Below are 19,807 nucleotides of genomic sequence, written 5' to 3'. Positions count from 1 at the left end.
CCCAAATTACAGATTTTAACAGAAACCCCACCTCTGATAAGGCAAACAGCCAATCATAGTTTAGGATTTTGGGGTGGCCCCTTGGGTGGTCAATTGGATTTAAAGGGGTGCCAGTGCCACCCTTGGCCACCCCTCTCTACACGCCACTGCATAGGAGAAGTTGGGACCCCCCTTGAAAACGAGATGCTGCATCTCAAGGGGCTATCCTATAATAAATAAATAACGAGATATTACAAGTTGGATTAGATACTTTGTCGTCCACTGAATGTGTACAATTAATACACATTGTTTCTATTTTTCAGATGATTTTATCAGACTGTCCCACCCTGGGATAATTTTGTTATGATAATAATAATAATAATAATAATAATAATAATAATAATAATAATAATAATAATAATAATAACCATAATAACCATAATAACCATAATAACCATAATGATTATATTCATCATCATAAAAAATAATTACGCACACACACACACACACACACACACACACACACACACACACACACTGAGCAGCAGTCTATGGGAAGTGGCAGCACAATGAAAAGGCCTCGTGTGTTTACGTTCATTGGTGTGTTGATGACAGGTATAAATCTGTTCTCGCGCGGACAACAACAAGCGGAGACTTCCGACTGACGGCGCGTCCAGCATCCTCTCCATACTTCATATCTGTCATGTGGTTTTATAAGACGGGTAAGTGCAAGTCCGACACAAGTGAGTTAAAGATATAGATTAATAACTTGTATCAGGATAACAATATCTGGAGTTATCTGCTCCCTTAGATTAGTCTTATAGGCATATCCATGCAGTCTGTCGACGCTCAATCGAGTGCGCACGGCTAATCGATAATAACACCCAGCCACATGTTTGTAAAACGGAACCACTAAACAGGCCTAACCTTTGTAGCTTGCACCAGCTGCAAAAAAATATTGTAGCAATATGATTTCATGCTCTTCCAATTTTTATTTTACAGACAGGCCTATCAGTCAATCAACCAATTATCATTTAGAAAAACACAGACGTCTTCAAAATGAGAACAATCGTTTAGGACACTCGATAATTTCAGATGAAGCAGAATTTTAGTCAGGAAAATAAAAAAAAATGAAGATATTAAGAGGCAGAGCGCTTTAGCATGTGATTAACCTAGACAGAAAATAAAAGGTAAGCTTTGGTGATTTTATTAAATAATTACAGACTTTAATATTTTCAGGACAGTTGTGTAAACGTATCTTGTCTGTTTCTTCACGAGCACACAATAGGCCTACATATCGTGGTAAAAGCTCTGTTTTGAATTCATGTTATTCGCAGGTATTCTTTTTGTTTGTTTATTCGATGACGAAAAATATCGATTAGTTGAAATCAGCTAGAGGATCATGACTTTTACCCTATAAAGGCAGACATGGTAAGAAATAGAAAAAAGCTTACACAACGTCACTGAACTCAGAACAAAATATAAAAATATTTATATTATATTTGCAGAGATTTTTTGCAAAATCATTAGGCTGTTGATTTTTTTATTTTTGTTCATATTTCATAGTGTTTTTGGAGAAGGAGAAATACGGACATGGTGAGGGAGGGAGCGAGAGAGAGAGGGGGTGAGAGGTAGAGAGAGAGAGAGAGAGAGAGAGAGAGAGAGAGAGAGAGAGAGAGAGAGAGAGAGAGATGATAACAGCTGGATCTTGATCACAGTCTCTCACTCCTCCTCTCTTTCGTGTCTCCCCTTATTATCATTTTCTGAATGTTGCTTCACTTTTTAACAACAGATCTGATCTTTAACAGGGACAGCAGATCTCTGCGGATTGTTCTACAGACTCTTCTACAGTTTTGTTTCAGCCTTCTTCAAAAGTTCCCCACCGCTTCAGTGCATCCATCCTTTTTATCAACACGGATGTCCAACTTCAAGGAGAGGATATGTATCAGGGCATAATGACAACCAACCACGGACCCCCCTCTTATGAGGCCGGATTCCTCCACAATGCCGCAACGGGCACCTCTCCGGTGTACGTGCCCACCACCCGGGTCGTCACCCCAATGATCCCGGCGCTGCCTTACCTCCAGAACCCCGGGGCGTCGCAGCAGAGCAGCCCGGTGTCGAGCCACTCTGCTTGGGCGCAGCCAGGCGCAGACTCGGTATCTTCGTACAACCACTCCTCTCCGGTGTCACCTCGCTTCAGCTTCTCCACCAGCCCACCTCTGTCCGCTGGGGTGCATGTCCCGGCCCGGGAGACAGCAGCGGCTTCTTACGGTAGCCCATTAAACATCTCCGCCAATGGGAGGGAGCACTACGGGGCCAGGGGCCTCAGCGGGTCCTATCACAGCCCTTACCCGGCCTACATGAGCCCCAACATGGGGGGGACGTGGGCGGCGTCCCCCTTTGAGAGTCCGGTCCTTCACGGGCTGCAAACTGGAGGTCATCATGGCACAACACGGCACCCAAACATTGGTGAGACGTTATTTTTGTCTTTCATTTTTGATAATAAAAATCTATATAAGCGTTTTTTTTTATTTCTTGTCAAACCAATGGCTTGAAAATGTGAAAGCAGCCATTAAATAAATGGTTTCACATTTTATTTATTTATATTAATCCTATACTAATGAAAGGTTCCTAATTTTTGATGCCAACCAAGCTGTCAAACATTTTTTATTTGCTGAAACAAACAACAACAACAACCAAAAACATTTGGAAAATAGCGAAATAGATCTAAGCCATGCATAAGTTGACTAAATATCTGCTTCAGGGCCTACATTTATTAAACCTACATTACACCTATCATAAATTGGTTCATAAACGTTGTCTTGGTTTAGGCTACAGCAGGAATTATCTAATAAACAGAGATTACCTGTGTAAATAAAGATTAAATTTAAAACGACCAATGAAGATAAGACTGCGTTAATTACTGGGAACACTGAACACACTATAGCCTATTGCATTAGAAGGAAAATTATTTGAAAATAAAAATCCATTCTAATGTAGTAGCATAATTTTGAACAAGTGATTTAGATTTTTACAGTACTATAAGAAAATAAAAACGATCATGATGTTATTCACAAAATCATCATGATCCTGCAATTCTGATGCAAATTCAGTGTCGTTTGTTTTATTTGAAACTTTGACGTCTATAGTCTTTTCACTTTCTTTGAATCGTCAATTAACATCCAGTTAAATAAAAGCATGAACGTGCGTAAAATGTAAGGCTAATTTTAATTGGAATATCGCCACAGCAACCAAAACATTGATAGGACTGATAGAAAATTAAAGGATACACAAAATGAGTCAGAGCCTTGACATTAGCATTTGGAGTCACACAAACGCTGGCTCAAAGTACTTTGCTTCAAAAGGCTACATTCGATTAATTACGGTAAAATCAAACTATTAAAAAACTTTTAAATGTAATTATTACTACGTATTTTTTCAGGCCAAAAACCCTAACAGAAACATTTCGTCCTTTTTGACACCATTGAGAAAAAACAATTATATTACATATTATTATTTATTATATGATGCATTATTTATATATATATATTTTTTTTAATAAAAGATGGCTCTAAAAGTATATTTGCTCTTGATAATTAAAAAATGCATGCCAGATTATTATGAATGGATAAATGGTTAATGGCTTAATTTGGGATTTGCTCTTTAATAACCTCAAGTCAAAAATATAAAAACAAATATATATCTACAGTTGTGCTCATAAATTTACATACCCTGGCAGAATGTATGGTTTCTTGGGTAGTTTCTGTTGTCTTTATGATATAAAAAGAGTTTTTTTGCTTCACCCAACCACTAAACATGAGTGAATAAAAACCTGTTTTTCTCTTATCATTCATATTCTCTGAAAAATGGCCCCCAAAAAATCACAAATTCTGCGAGGGTATGTAAAGTTATGAGCACAACCTTTTATATGTATATACATATATATATGTTTTATGAATTGAGACTGAAAGATTGTTGTGGAATAAATTGATATTTAACTGAAACTGAGAGGATTATTTCTGAGCTGTGTGTTTGACTGTGGCCTCATGCTGAGGTCGGCTCATGTTTGCTTTAAAGTGTGTGTGAGGAAAAAGATCCTGAGCTGATCCTCAATTGCAGGGAACTATTAAGGACACAGTGATTACTTTTTCATTCAGATGAAGAGGCGTTAACCTCAGCATGTGTTTCAGGTCTCTGTGCAGGAGGTTAATTTATCCGAGTGCTGCAGGTTTGAGTGACCTCTGGACCCAATCACTCATTGATTCTGCTTACTTTGTCATATCTCAACTTGTGTTTCTTCCATGTTTTCTGTACTGCTGGACATATATTGGAAATAATCACTCATATTTAATTCATACATTTTTCTTATTTCTCTATGAAGTCATTTTCAACATAGTCTGAAGGAATTAATCGTATGACCATATCACTTAAAATAATTCAAATGATGATTATCAGCTGTTTAGGTCTATTTTTATTCATGCCTATCTGTCAGAAATTACAAATATGACTTGACAAACTCTTATTTAAATATCTGAAACATAGAAATCAACAAACCCTCTTGAAGTGTTTGATGAAGAAAGAAACGATTGTCTGTGATCGGAGTGTGAGAGATAACAGTATTGATCCACTCTGACCTCTTCATCTAATCACAGTCACACTCAGCTCACAGAACAGCCCATTTAATCACCTCTTCTCTTTTTTTGTGTCATTGTTTGACAATGAGGCCAGATTAAATCAAATGTTAGACAACGATTGGTCGGTCGGGCAGTCTATGTCTCTGTTGTTCCAGTGAGCAGAGAGAAGAAACTCTGCTGCCAAAGTAAAATCCTTAAACTTAAGCAGAACTCATTCATTATTATCACAAGGGATATGTTCAGTGATTGAAGACAGTGTAAAAGTAGAAACTTGAATTCTTTGAACAAATGTTGAAATATGTTTATAAGCCAATCAAATACAGCCTAAATTCAGTTTATATTTGTTTTATTGCTTCAGATAAGCTGATCCATAATCTTTAGTAAATAATTAATATCAAGTTTGTTTTTAAAAACAGGTTCGACTCATCTGTGTTAAAAAATAAGGATTGTTTCTCCACTTTTAGCCCACTCATATTTGACAGCTGCACTAACTTTTTAATTGAATGTTCTGCTTTGGTTAGATATCTACGGGAGCCCAGAGTGGACATTCATCCACACATTTATTTTCTCTATTTTCCCCCGTGATAGCAAGTTAATGCAAGTTGTTTTGTTGAGATCTTGACTTAATGTCACACGGTCGTGACTCATACCCCTGAAGTTGTAAAAGCACAAAGCAAACATAGAAACAGGCTTAATTTACCTCATGAGTGCGGGCAATGGCAGCATCGTATGCAGCAGTCTGGCCTATGACTGAGATTGGCCTGTTGTTTATAGATCACCACAAAATGATCCTGTTATCAAAAGAAAACCAGCTCTGTTATCTTCAGATACTGAGATGAATTAATATTGTAATGGGAAATCAGCACAGATTAAAATCAGATCAAATCAAAGAGCTTCATTTATGCAATGTGCAAAAGCAGCATTGCAAACAACACAAAACAAAAGAGACACCTCTACAAACAGTATGTCACTATTACAGCACGACATTCTTCAGAATTAAGAAGTCGAGGTCTCAAGACGACCACTGAAACCAACAGGAAACAGAGTCAATGAATATATTGATGCATGTCCACTTAGGGCTATGGGGTGCTGTTTGTAAAGTTATGCACACTGAAAAAAAACAGCAACATTTTTCAACATCTAGCTCCAAAACATCAGAAAAAAACAGTGGGAATTTTTTTTAAGTAATTAAAAAAAAATCAAAATAAGAGCATTATTTGTGATAATTTGAATTACTTTTTTAATGTGATAAATATATTTAAGATAAAATTTTGATAAAATCGAAAAGTTTAATATTAATCTAATTGTTAAATGTTAACTCTAAATATTGAATTTGAATATAAATGTTAAATATTAATGTTAAATATAAATGTTAAATGTTGCTCTGCGATCCTAAATATTTAGCTTATGTGCAAATTTACACTGCCGACTGGTGGAAGTACCAAAATAAAAGCTTCATAATGTGATACATATATTTTTATTACTATTATTATAACCTTTATTTAACCAGGAAATCCTCATTGAGATAAAAAAAAATCTCTTTTCCATACAGATATCCCAACCATAGTCTGTCAGTACTGACTCCTAAGGGTTGCTAGCAGGACGGTCGCTGTCAGAGTTGTGCATTGATTTAGCAGAAAATATTTGAAAGGCAGTTTTGGAAGTCATTAAGAGTTTCCACAATGTTCAGAGTCAGGACAGACCCAGTCTATGGTTTGGATATTTGTATAGCTTTAAGAAGCTTTTTTTTACTTCGGCCAGGCAGCAATCTAAATTTGTAAATAAGCCGGATATTTAGGATTGCAGAGCAACATTTAACATTTCAATTTAACATTCAGACAATATTTAACATTTTGATTTAACATTTATCCGCCCGATACCAGCTGGGATAAGCTCGAGCCCCTCATGACCCCTAACAGGATAAGCGGTCAAGATAATGGATGGATGGATGGATTTAACATTTAACATTTATATTTAATACTTATTTTAGCATTTAGATTTAAGAGTGAGTTTATCTTAAATTTATTTGACACAACAAAAATAAATGTGAGAAGGATTACAAATTTAGCTAGAAATGTGATAAAAAAGTGACTTAAAAATTCAGTCTACATTTCTATGACATTTTGGCTGCGGCAATAGTTTTAGATAAGAAAGTATTTCAGTTAAGTTTCTTTATAGAACACCTTTCAAGAGCAGAGGTCACAAAGTGCTTCACAACAAAGATATTAAAAGGCAAAACAGCGATTGCATTGAATACAAATACATTACATAAAAGTAGACACAGACAGATTAAACAAAGGCTAATTCAAACAGATCGGTCTTAAACTGTTTTTTTAAAAATGTCTACAAAAAGTCAATAAAAACTCCTTTTAGCTCCTGAACATGTCACTTGCTGTAGAAGCATGTTATGCTCACAGAATGCAAATATCTTTAATGAAAATATTCAACTAATTGTTATTGTATTGGTGGCTCCAAATAAAACCCCTCTCACCACTTCTGCAGGACATTAGGTCTCTGACTCCTGCAATCCAAAAAGCTGATCCAAAAAGAAATGAGGCAGGAAAAGAACAAGCTTAGCATTTATTCAAAGATCAACAGCTACCAAATAAAAATAAACTTGTTCACTAAAGAAAAACACTACAGGTTGCCTGGCAGTACAAACTGGTACACTACAATCACAATCTGTTGCGCCTCGTACTGCTTGGGTGACGGCATTCCAACCAGCACGTATGAACTTTCCAATTTACTCCAATCAGCGACACTCTACGAGCAACAGGACCAATTTAAGACAACACAACCAATGTTCTGATTGAAGACAAACACAGAAATGTATGAGACAAATAATACATACAAGTAAATTTAACAATTCAAAAATAATGACTGAGTAACTTATCATTGTAATATTAGTCAAATGAGGCACCTAAATTAAGACTTACATTTCTCTATGGCTATAAAAGTTGTTAATTGGTTATCACTGATGATATGTCAACAGCATTTAACTTATGGAGCTCATCTAAACTGTTTGATTAATTAATAATACATCCTTACTTTTGGATAAACAAATAATAAATGTACCGAAAACTGTGAAATAAATGTAGCAGAGAGAAAAGCAAATAATTTCCTCCACAATGTGGAATTCAAGTGGCTAGATTTTTACATAAGGCATACACGTACTCATTTACTTTCCTACAGTTAAAGCCCCCATAAATCATTGGAGGCTCTATATTAATATTGCACTGGTCCACGCATGTAGGGCTTCATTACTTTTGGCTATATAAGTTACATCACAATTATATATCGTGATCACATGCAGTTTAAAGTATCTTTATTTAGGTAGTTGTAAAAAAGTAAAGCAACCGGAAAATTTGTGAGGTGAAATGTTAAAAAGAAAATTGACATTTTACATTAAAGTAAAGCACATCTGCACGGTTCAAAGCAGAGTAAGTGAGGTTTTGTTACCTTTAAATGTACCCTGTTATTAACTCTCTCACCCAGACTATTAAAAACCCTTGAACACACTTACTCTTCACATATATCATAGTCTAATGTGTCTGTTTCACCTTTGACCTCTTAAAGCGTCATTGCATGTGTTTGTAAACTGCACCCTGATAACGACTCACACTGACATCAATGAAACGGAAAAACAACCCTCCATCAGATAGACATTCTCTGCAGTCATTCTTTTAGTGTATTGTCTCGTGTTGCTGTGTTGTGTTGGCTACAATTGCTACCCGGCTCAAGGTTAGCGCGCCCTGCAGTGCTCTGTTTGGCTCTCGACCTTGGGGGGAGGCCTGCGCAGGGAGGAACAGATGGAGGCTAGATTTATGCCACCTGAGGAAGGATCATTATGAACAGTCAAGTGTACTGTAAAATGCAAAAAATCATGTTGTTTTCCACTGTTCTATGTGCACTTCTCATGATAGTTTCACATAGCTTATACAAGTCGTAACAGTATTCTACTGGTATCACTGAAGTAAAAAGAAAAGCAGAAATGTCACTTCCACACCATAAATTAACTTCCTTCCCCCAAAGGGCTAATTGGTTCTTTGAAAAGCGATTATATTCATCATTTGTCTTGTTATCTGAGAATGAGGGAGTGAGAGATGTGACAGACAAAGAGTCTCTATCAGAAAATGATGGAGCTCCGTTCTGTCTCTATTTCCAGCTGACTCTTTATCTCATGTGGAGCTGTGATAAGGAGGGATTCCAGGCAGCTGTGGTGTTAGCCTGTAGGCCTGTAGACAGCACCTCCTGCCGGGAGAAAAAAGACACTGCAATGGATGATTGCTGGTCAGATTCTGTTTAGTGTTGCACAGCGGTTCAAAGTGACTTATTTACCAGAGGACGATACTTAAAAGCACTTTGGGTACTTACTTACTACTTTTTGTAAGCTCCACTCTGTGCTTCTTCTCCACGAACATTTAAAGTAAGAATTAGTTGCATCTTTAGTAGAGCAGATTATACAACAAGCTATTACAAACCTCCTTGCATTACAGGCAAAATGTATTGTCAAAAATACATATTTGTGACTTTTTTTCTAGGGGCTCATAAAAAGTAAACAAAAAAAGCTTCTCAAATATGTCATACAATTTGATCCATCACCGTAGATTTAACCATCCCAAATTTAATAACTTAGAGTCTATTTCTGGTGTCTCTTCTTTATTGTCATGACCACGACAGCTTGTTAACAATTGTTAATTAAATTTCTCAAACTTGCATTTTGAAACTTGTTTGTCTGCACAGTTGCGATGGGGATGTGATGGTTAATGACATGGCACAGTGAAAATACAAAACCTGGATGAAACAAACTGGGTTGTTGTATCAACATGGTGGTATTTGTTAGTACCAACATATGATGATTTCTGATTAAACATTAAGGCAACATTTGACACAAAATATGTCAGAAGACCAAAGGGTAGAGGCACGGCTGTCTTAATATTATATTACTGTCATACAGATGCTCTTTGGATAGTCTAGACTTGCTGTGCATGGATAAATAAAAAACAGCCAAAGGCATCATATACATTAACACAAAAATAAATGTGTATTGAAAATGATCAAATCATCAAGGGAAGATACAACCAATCTTTGACCTTTATGTGCACTATGAGGGGGGTAGGCATACAAAATGGATTGCAGATGCTCATAGCACCAAGAATTCTGCATCATTTGCTCCCTGATGTCTGCGCTGTCTTAGGTCTAAATCACGAGTTGTACTGCCTTAATGATATTCAAGTGCAAACAGTTCAACAACCCCATGTTTGCTCTTGTTTTGCTTCTGATTTCGAAGATGAGCTGTCAGCATCTCTACGCTCCACTGCCCGTAGCAGTGCTTTCCGCTCTCATCCTGACATTACTCTTGAGGAACACTTCTCACCAGTGAATTGTGGAATCAATTCATGACAGATGTGATATAGATGTCCTTGTTAATAGCCTTCTCCCAGGTTTGAGCCAGCAAAGGCAGCTTGTTGATATAAAAAGAATAGACATGCCATCTGAACTGGCTCAAGACAGTCTCCACAAGAGGAAAAGTAAGCCTGTGTGTGCCGAGTAGTCTTGGACAGCTCCAAACTGATTCAGACATTATTTTGCATTGCATCATTTGCATATTAAAGCAAAATGCAAAATGTGTGCATAATGATTGATTTACATGTATACAAACAGTAATGGTGCAGAGTTTGTTGTACATTTAACTCTTTGTGTGTGCTTTGTGAATCAGACAGTATCCTTTCATCTCATGTGCACAGTTTCTGCAGGCGCATAAACCAGGCAATCCTTTTGTGAATCATGATTATTCTTATCTAATAGTACTTAAGTAAGGTTCTCATTGAGGTCATTTAATGTTTTTAAGTATTTTCCCTGTTCTTTTAAATAATTATAGGATATAAATACTTCATCAAGTGCATACAAAACAAGTGGATGTTAAGCAGGTTAGAAAGAAGACAATCTTTAGGACATTTAAGAATATCTGCTCTTGTTTGGCCTGTGGGCCTATGATGGGCTGAATTATATGTTATTGGGTTACATATTCTATCTCAAGTTTATGTGGAGCTTTGAAATTATTTTCTGAACTGAAGCAAGTTTCTGTTTGATCAATATAAACTTTTAAATAACTCAAAAGCTCTCTACAAAACTGACACACAGTAAGTCTGGGTTGATCCTTTTCTTGTTCTCCTTCTTTAGACCTGTTTGATGACTTTGCTGAGGGCAGAGAGTGTGTGAACTGTGGGGCGATGTCGACCCCCCTCTGGAGGCGAGATGGTACTGGCCACTACCTCTGCAATGCCTGCGGACTGTACCACAAAATGAACGGCATCAACAGACCTCTAATTAAACCTCAAAGACGCCTGGTGAGTGACAGCAGATCAATTTTTACTACATTTTTATGAGTCTTACTGGAAAGTGAAACAAATATTTTATTTGATTATTTATTGTTTTAATTTATCATTATTATTTTTCTTTTCTTATTTTAATGTTCCTAATTCATCCTTTGCACTTTTTTCTAATTTTCCCCGATGTGATGTTGTCCTTTTACTCTGAAAAACTCTTTTATTGCCATTTTTATGCTTTTATTTAATTCTCCATTTTTATTTCTTTTTATTTATTTATTTCTTTTTATCTATTTACCCTGAAAAACCTCTCAACAATGATTTACTGGTCCATTGTCACACCACTTCATTCTGTTTAATAGACGTGTATTCCCTTTAACCTCTTGTGTTGCATTTTGTTTTGCATTGGTCAAATTTTCTCCTCCCTGTCTGTCAAATTGTTTACTCTACGCTTTTTTTGTCAAAGCACTTTGTAAACATTTGTTTTAAAGGTGCTATATAAATAAAGTTATTATTATCATTATTATTCAGCTGCAGAAGACATATCTTTCTTATAGAAAAGTATAGTTTTACTGAATTGTTTATAACTGTCAGCTCTGGTATCTTTCACATTTGTGCAGTCCGCCTCCAGGAGGGTGGGTCTGTCCTGCACCAACTGTCACACCACCACCACCACCCTGTGGCGACGAAATGCAGAGGGAGAGCCGGTGTGCAACGCCTGTGGCCTTTACATGAAACTCCACGGGGTGAGTGAAAAATACGGGGACTTGTTTTTACTCACTTAACTTATTATATGCTTTTCTTATTTATGTGTCACTTTATACATTTTAATAAAGGTCCTGCTTTACCATGATGTTTTCACAGGTACCACGACCCCTGGCTATGAAGAAAGAGGGAATCCAGACCCGTAAACGCAAACCCAAAAGCCTCAACAAGTCTCAGACTGGTGAGCTTCAGCTTTTGCACCCCCAGAAAGAGCAAGTATTTGTGTCTTGTGAATATGTAATGACCTCAGGCCTGTTCTCCAAAGGGACCCCAGGCAGTGAGGGGACCCCTGTGACTCCAAGCAGCACTCCCCGAGCGTCCACCACCGCCACAGAAGAGCCTCGCCAGATAAAGACAGAGCCGGACACTCACAGCTTGTACACACACCACAGCACACATGCACAGGTAAGACACTTTTTAAGTCCAATTTCAAAGACTATAATCCTGAATCTATCACCTTAAGAAGATCTTGAAAATGGGATCTTTCTCTCACATACCACTTCTACATCCCTGTAGCTTTCTGCCCTGCCAGCCTACATGGCAGCTCAAGGTGGGGCCATTCCTCTTAAGATGTCCCCTGGGGGCCACAGCGGGTCTTCTAACTCCAAAGCTGAGCCCTGGAACAACCTCATCTTGGCCTAGGTGACCAGCAACTCATCATTCAAGACCATATTTCTGCTTTAAGTACACTCTCCTGAGGGATGAGGGTCTACAGATACCAGACTGCTGCTCTGGATTGCAGATGTTTCATCCCAGCCAAGACAAACACCGTGCAGCAGTGTCTGCACTACAACGCTCTGGGACAAACTTGTGGATGCCACAAATGAAATGGAAGTGTTCAACAGGACTGTGCTGTGTGTTTAAAAGCACCAGATGAGGACTGAAGGGAGAAACAGGAGAAAAGGGACTTTGTTGTCACTCTTACTTTTTCTACCAACCTAGTTCAGGTAAAGTGCTTGACAGATACTGTAACATATACCAGTAGCCAGTAACACTAATGGTCTGACTTTCTGCCCATGACTTATTAATATTCTTGTGGTTTTGTTTTTTCATATTTTTTAATGGTGAAAATGATGAACTTATAAAACATGAAGGAAAGCACAGCAGCAAAACTGTATATCGGGATGAGCAGGGGAGTTGTTGGAAGCCTACTGCAAGGGTCAGTTCACTTTAAAGCTCCTATGAGCAGTTTTAGCTGGTTATGAAACACATTGAAATTAACACTCATACTTCTTTATGAGCTACAAAAGCAAAACAAGACCATTAGCATACAGATCTAATTTTTCTGTACAGTTATTTTTAGTGTCTGAAACAACTGCTGTGGGGAGCTGTTTGGTTCAGTACGGATTCACCATGAATGATACATTTGATTGTTAAAATAAAGCAGAGTAAGATCTTTTGTTTTGTATTGAAAATAATGCACCGTTCTCCCGTACATGACAAAATCAGCAGAGGTACCACCTGTCCACATGGTGGTGCCAAAATCAACACAAACAGGATGTTGCTCACAGGAGCTTTAATAAAGAAAACAGACATTTACTGTAACAATAAGTTGTATTCAAAAATGCAATAGTAGCAAACTACACTTTGGTGTTTCCCCAATTTACTTAACAAACAATAATTAGGCTTTTAGAAATCTACAGATTCAGTTTTGCTCAGTTTCTTGTATTTTTCTGAAGGTCATTTTAGATTGTGATGATTTTCGAAGATATTACAGAGTATCTGGTAAAGCACTTTGCTTTAAGTTTTAAAGGGATGTCAGTCAGCCCAGCATCATACACAAACATCCAATCAAATAAGCTCTTTTGTGATAAAAACAAGCACAGCAGAAAAACACCCCAAAACCTGATATGAGACTAGGGTGAACTGACCCTTTAATTTCCCCAGATTTGCAGCCCATGATAAATCAGACATACTCACTCATTCATAATGAGAGATTTAAAAGTGCCTCTAAATCTTATTTGTAAACCCAATCAGGAACGTTTTTGAAAGTAAACATTAGAGAATTTCTCATTCATCACTCCTTTAGACCAGTGATATGACCTTTGACCTGATCTCCTAGTCAGTGCAATAGAAACAGATCCATGGTGGCCTGTAATTTCTGAATCCATTCCCTGAACTATATATTTTCAGCCCTATGGTTTTAGTGTAAAAAAACTACATGTCAGTATTGACTCCTCTATGATTTACTACCTAGTTAAGTTGCACATGATGATAATGAATGGGTGTAATGGGGACAAGGCTCCCTCTGCTGACATAAACACAGATGTGTCCCTTTTTTTTGCTAAATGTCCTTCTAGTATTTATTAGATAAGGGATAATGTATAGCATGCGGGTGGTTAGGAAAATTAGAATCCCAACAGAGGGGTCTTGTTAAAATCACTACCCTTTATGTGACTTTGTAGAGAGTCATGCAATCAAAGCACAAGCTCTGCAACCATTGCTTGAATGCAGGACAGGATGTTGCTCCACTTCTGCCTGTCAGAAAGCTCGGGGCCCAGTAGGTCCTCAGGCTGCTCATTATATCCCGACTCTCAAGACCACCCGGTCTAATAGAAACTAACATTATTGCCACAGTGTCAACAGGCAGAGGTGAAATGTGCCTGACCTCTTGATTTGACGTAGTTGATCAAGTTGTCTCTGGCACCACTTTTGCTAATGAGACTCAATTACTGTTGTTACTGCGTTTCTACCAATCATATGAGAGTATTTTCATAGCAGGGTAAAAACAGGGGAACGACCCACAATTATTACAACTCTGTCATCACCTGCGAGCTGCAGGTTGAGTGTAAATCTCTATGATGAATATATCTTGACAAACATGAGGGCATCATGTGTAAATGTGGGATATCTGATAAATAAATAACAAGTATATGAACGTATATGTAAAAACTCCACTCCAGTTTAATTGTTAAACACCATTTTTGGTATGTTGTAAGTACAGACAAAGTGGAAGATGTCTCAGTGTGCACTAACACTACCTTCCTCTGTGTGCAACTGTAGCTCTACTGAGGACACTAATAAAGACAAAGCATTTCTGACACAATGCTTATGGTATGTATGATGCAACGTGTGGTGTCATTCATTCTACTTCAAAGGCACAAGATACATTTGTGAAATATTCAGTCTTAGATAACATCTTTATTGGTCTACAGCTCAGTTACTGGACACCTTGTTTGAGAATGTATTCGTCCAATTTGTAAGAATTCACCTGAGGACTTTTCCACGTCTTTTATAAAAAGCTGCACAGTGCAATGATTCAAATCTTCAGTCAGCTTCTCCTTAATGAATTCAACGTATTTCTCTTGCATCATCTCCCCCCAACACTGCTGGAAAGTGAGTCTTATTTGATCCTCGACGGCGTCAGAAATGTGTGAGCTAAAAGTGTAATCTAATGCAAACGCTTGTCCTCTCTTTAAATGTTCTGCAAAACTTCCATTTGTGTCAGAAAGCAGAGTTTGGGCAGCTTCAATCACAGAGTTCACCTCCTGTGTGACGATTTCTTTCTCCTCTTCTAGTTTGTACTCATAAATACTCTGCATACTTCTGAAGTAGCTCCTCCAGTCCTGCTCCTGCTGCATGGTCATGATAGGGATAATGTCAGATTTCAGGAGGCGTTTCACGGCAGAAAACACATTTTTACACAATGGACTGAAATTTGTTTGCTTCTCAGCTGCTTTTAAATAGCTCTCATAATCCTCAGTCTGATTTATAAGGTCTACCTGGTTGTGGTTTATATCCCTGAACATATTTTCTTTGGCTCCTTTGAAGCCCCAACATTTCACAAAACCAATATGAGTCTTCACTCCGTACACACTCCACCACTCTTGAGCTTTTTGAACCAAGTTCAGCATGCATGGTTCAGTGTTTCGAGCCAAACACGGGCTGTTCACGGTGAACACATACACCTTCCAGTTCTCTGAGACATCTTCGGCCTCCAGCAGCTCCTGAGTTTGTTTAATGATGATGTCTTCGCTGTGTAACCCGTTGCTGTAATTGGGATAATAAGGTCCATACATGACAATCTCCTCTGTCTTCTCAATAACCGCCCAAGAATGCTGCTTATCCTCTGCCCCACATTCCTCAGTAATGTCTCGTTGAAACTCCAGAAACTTCTTGTTCACCCAGTTGTTGAGGAGAATATCATCTTTGGTTTGTTTGAATTTGAGATGCTCCAGAACTTTCTTCACAGAGTTTTGTGTGTCAGCCCAAGACGATATCCTATCAAAGAAGCTCTGGGTGCCAGGCAGGTGTTTAGGGTCTCCATTAAAGCGAAGGTTACCAGAGACGGTCCTGCAATACAAAGATATCTTACTGTAAGATTATAAAAGTTCTGGTCAGAAAGTACTGAAGATACTAGGACACGGGGATGTCTCATGAATATTTTTTGACACACGGTAGCAGTCCCTTTCATACATGACATTCAGTCCTGACATTTCTAGAGTTCCAGAAAGCTTTCAGGAGCAGGCCATTCATGCAAGATGTGGGCAATAAAACTAGTTTCTGTGCTAAGCGAAGCTAACCAGTGGCTCGTTGTAGGTTTATCATTCCCACTCTCTATGTTAAGTTTTCTACACTGACCTACCTTCTTAATAAAAACAACACAGCCCAAAAAGTATGTTTAAACAAAAGACTCAAATTTTTTAACCTTAGGGACAAAGGTCTAAAAATGCATCACCCTTAAAATAAACCGGAGTGATACATTTTCTACCAGGAGAATACAGTTATATAAAGGTAATGAGATATAAGTTAACCCTCCTGTTATGTTCGTTTCTCAGGAACAGCAATAATGTTCCTGGGTCAATTTGACCCGGGGCATATTTAATTATCCAAAAGTGTCAGAACCCCAAAAAATCCCAATAAACATTTTCTCATTATTAACTCCCTTACAAACCATTTAAATCAATATTTGGTGCAATAGTGTTTTTTAATCCTCACAGATCATGGTTCAATGAGGATGTCTCACTCGTTTTTAATGAAAATTCATGTTAAAACTTTTTTAAACGTACATTGGAAAAACCTAAATATAAATACAATAGTTTTACATGACATAGATTTTGTTTTATTTTAATTTCAAATTTGAATTATTATTTTTTTTTATGAAGTGATGTTGATAAATTAACATGATACACCTCTTCTGTCACATGCTGCCCAGATTTTTAGGCTGTTTTTAGCTGGTTTGGAAGGCAGATATTGCCTAAGATGTGAAATAAGTCATTTTGTTTTTATATGTTGATTTCACCTATTAAGCCAAGCAAAGACGTTTCATACCGAAAAAATACTTTTAACATTTTCTTTTTGATTTTTGAACTCTAAAAAGGGTCGATTTGACCCACAACATAACAGGAGGGTTACATTTTAAAATTTCCATAAGCTCTTTATAGCACACCTGACAAAGATTTACTGAAAGAATTGATGGAAGTTCATATTTATAACGATAAGTGTCCAGATACTTTTCTCTTTGAAATATACACATGATTTAAATGGGGTAAAAGCTGATTTTATAGAGGTGGTGGGCTATGCTTATATGAAAAAACAACAACATTGTTAAACATAACAAGGTGTATCATGAAGATCACTATGGCATATCGTTCTGCTGTTTACTTGAGGGTTTTGCAGCATGAGTAACTGTAAAACTTGAAATACCTCGTGGCCTAAGACAACCTGAGAGCTTAAATAACCTGAGAAGTTTCCTGTCACACCACATTGTTTAGATCAACTGTTTCACATGCTTTTTAGATATCTATATTCATTCTTATTCTGTTTGTACTTACTGTAGTCCGAGATATTCTGTTGCTTTGTCGCTTTGATACCTTTCCAGAACAGTTTTCAGGCCGGTCAAACATTTCTTTGTACACAGCGGAGGCTCCTCAGAGTATCCCTTACACAGAGGTCGCTTATGGCTCAACCTGAAGGAAAAGATGATGGATGAAGGAGCAGTTTATGAACAGCTATTGGTTAAAAGTGGACAGAAACTGTCTGATATCTATACAAAAACAAAAATAGCTGATGGTTTTCCTGATTAGAAGTAATTAGAAAACAAAGTCAGACTCAGAAGTGTTTTGTACTTACATGGATAGTTTCATCCAAACTCCTCTCCCCAACTGACACAGGAATCAATCAATCAATTAAAATGTGAATCTTCTTTTCTTTATCTCGATCATGTCCAGGTTAAAAGTGAGACAGCTCTGTGACTCTGAACATGTTTACTCAGACAGCTTCTTGAGAGTGTGTGACTGTCAGTGCTGAGCTCCTCCTCTTATGCTCACAGCAATACAGACATAATCCAACCTGCACACACTTAATGTATCTACTCTTGCAGCCATGGACTGTCAATGTGGCCCCTCTTTTTTATCTAGTTTGACAAGTTCACAGAAATATGCACAAGAGATTTACTAATGTGTCCTTTCTTTGGAGAGTTTTACCTCATAGAGTGAAAATCGTAAAATTCAAATTTGTATATGAGATGCGGCTGGTTTGACAGGCTTCAGTGATTCATGGAAGCCTCAGAGTTGAGACATTTACTGCGCAGGAGGTTGGCTTCAGTTCACAGCTGTGTGCCCCAGAGCAAAATTGAAACAAAAATTTGTTCTTTGTTCATATACCTGGAGACGACAGTACTTCTATGATATAAATTAAAGTGTGTTTATATGTACACATAGGGAAGGATGACTGCCAAAAAAGCAAAAAACAAAACAATAAATCACTTTTATCATGAAAAATTATCTTATACCTTATTCATAGCTGTGTTAGTCTGTTTGTGAAATCATTATCATTATTTTTTAATATCTTTTTAGGCTTTTTTGCTTTTATTTGATGAGACAGCTGATGACAGGCAGGACAATTTATGAGGATATGAGAAATAAGGTGCAACAAAGGCACAGAATCAAACCTTAAGGGCGACTGCTTTGAGGACTACAGCCTTTGTACATGGATTGCATACATTAACCACTGGGCTAACCAGGCCTTTACTTTTCCAACATTATTGGTGCTTAGGTGAAATAAATAAACATTCAAAGGCGAAAGTTTATTCACTATATCAGTTTCCTCATTCTCTTTCTTGTGGTTTCTAAGAAATGTTGGAAGCTGAACATGTACAGACATTGTTTCATTAAGCACTGTTATCTTAACACATGAAGATACTGTTGCTACAAACAGAGCCATGCAGAGTAACATGTCAGACAAGTTTCTGACAGAGTACCTCATCCGTGTGTTCAGGCCATGACCTTTACAGAAACAACAACTACAACACTACAATACAAAGTGTGAGCCAGACTTTTATGAAACATTTCAAAACTAGGATAAAGGATGATCTGATCAGCTTGTGCACATGTTTTAAAGCTTAACACTGCTAATTTATAAATCAATGTAATAGTTACTTCAGGGTTCCCACTCTTTTCCAGAGATCATTTTCCAGGACATTTCCAGGACATTTTCATTGATGATCAAGCTGGTATGACCGTCTAAATTTAGTTCCTAATTTAGTTCCTAAATAGTCTAATATGTTCCTCTCAGTGGAAGTCTACATTGAAAGACATGTAGTCTATGGCTATCAATGAAATCATCTCTTACATACTTAAAAATGATGGCAAATTGATAATAGAATAGCCAGGGACCCCTTACAGGTGAGAAAATTGTCCATGGCCCCCTAATAATTGTAACACAGATTAAGCACAGCAGTGATGTGTCATGATCAAAAGCTGCGGCTCTGAGAGCCGATGCTTTATAGTGAATCAGAAGAGCCGGCTCGCATCAAGAGAGAGAGACGGCTCCCAGTTTTTTCCTTTCGCTGCTTAGCTCTCACAGTGCTCAGCCCCAGCTCTGCTCACAGCAGAACTTTGTTTTGATTGGTCAGCATGGCGGCCATGTGGCCAATCATATGTGAGGATATAGGATTCAGGTGATGGAGGGGAGGCTGTGTATTGTGGCTTCATCTGTTCCTTCAGAGAGAGTCTTCTTGAAGACCGGGCAAATACTCACTGAGAGGAGAAATCGGATCAGCCCATCCAAGCTGAGGCATCTGATTTTTCTCAATAGCCTACCAACCTGAGGACGTTAATAATGTTTGCTTGAGTTTGGTTCTGGTTCTGTTTACCT

General features: G+C 37.7%; 2 protein-coding genes across 2 annotated transcripts; one reads left to right on the top strand and one right to left on the bottom strand.

The window, feature by feature from the left end:
- Positions 1-1,686: 1,686 nt before the first annotated feature.
- On the top strand, positions 1,687-14,774 carry gata4 (GATA binding protein 4). Its single transcript, XM_034700006.1, has 6 exons — positions 1,687-2,451; positions 10,800-10,966; positions 11,566-11,691; positions 11,810-11,891; positions 11,976-12,115; positions 12,227-14,774. Exons 1-6 carry the CDS (start codon positions 1,920-1,922, stop codon positions 12,350-12,352), a joined length of 1,173 nt encoding a protein of 390 aa, XP_034555897.1. The 5' UTR covers positions 1,687-1,919; the 3' UTR covers positions 12,353-14,774.
- A 57-nt stretch (positions 14,775-14,831) lies between these two features.
- Positions 14,832-18,138, bottom strand: LOC117824494. The gene is made up of 3 exons (XM_034700005.1): positions 17,783-18,138; positions 17,485-17,619; positions 14,832-16,003 (listed from the first exon to the last, which is right to left on the bottom strand). Exons 1-3 carry the CDS (start codon positions 17,794-17,796, stop codon positions 14,860-14,862), a joined length of 1,293 nt encoding a protein of 430 aa, XP_034555896.1. The 5' UTR covers positions 17,797-18,138; the 3' UTR covers positions 14,832-14,859.
- Positions 18,139-19,807: the final 1,669 nt, after the last annotated feature.

Source organism: Notolabrus celidotus, chromosome 13, assembly GCF_009762535.1.
Source record: "Notolabrus celidotus isolate fNotCel1 chromosome 13, fNotCel1.pri, whole genome shotgun sequence".
Classification (NCBI taxonomy): Eukaryota; Metazoa; Chordata; class Actinopteri; order Labriformes; family Labridae; genus Notolabrus; species Notolabrus celidotus.
The sequence above is the reverse complement of the archived record's forward strand: the minus strand, read 5'-3'. Positions and strand labels throughout refer to the sequence as shown.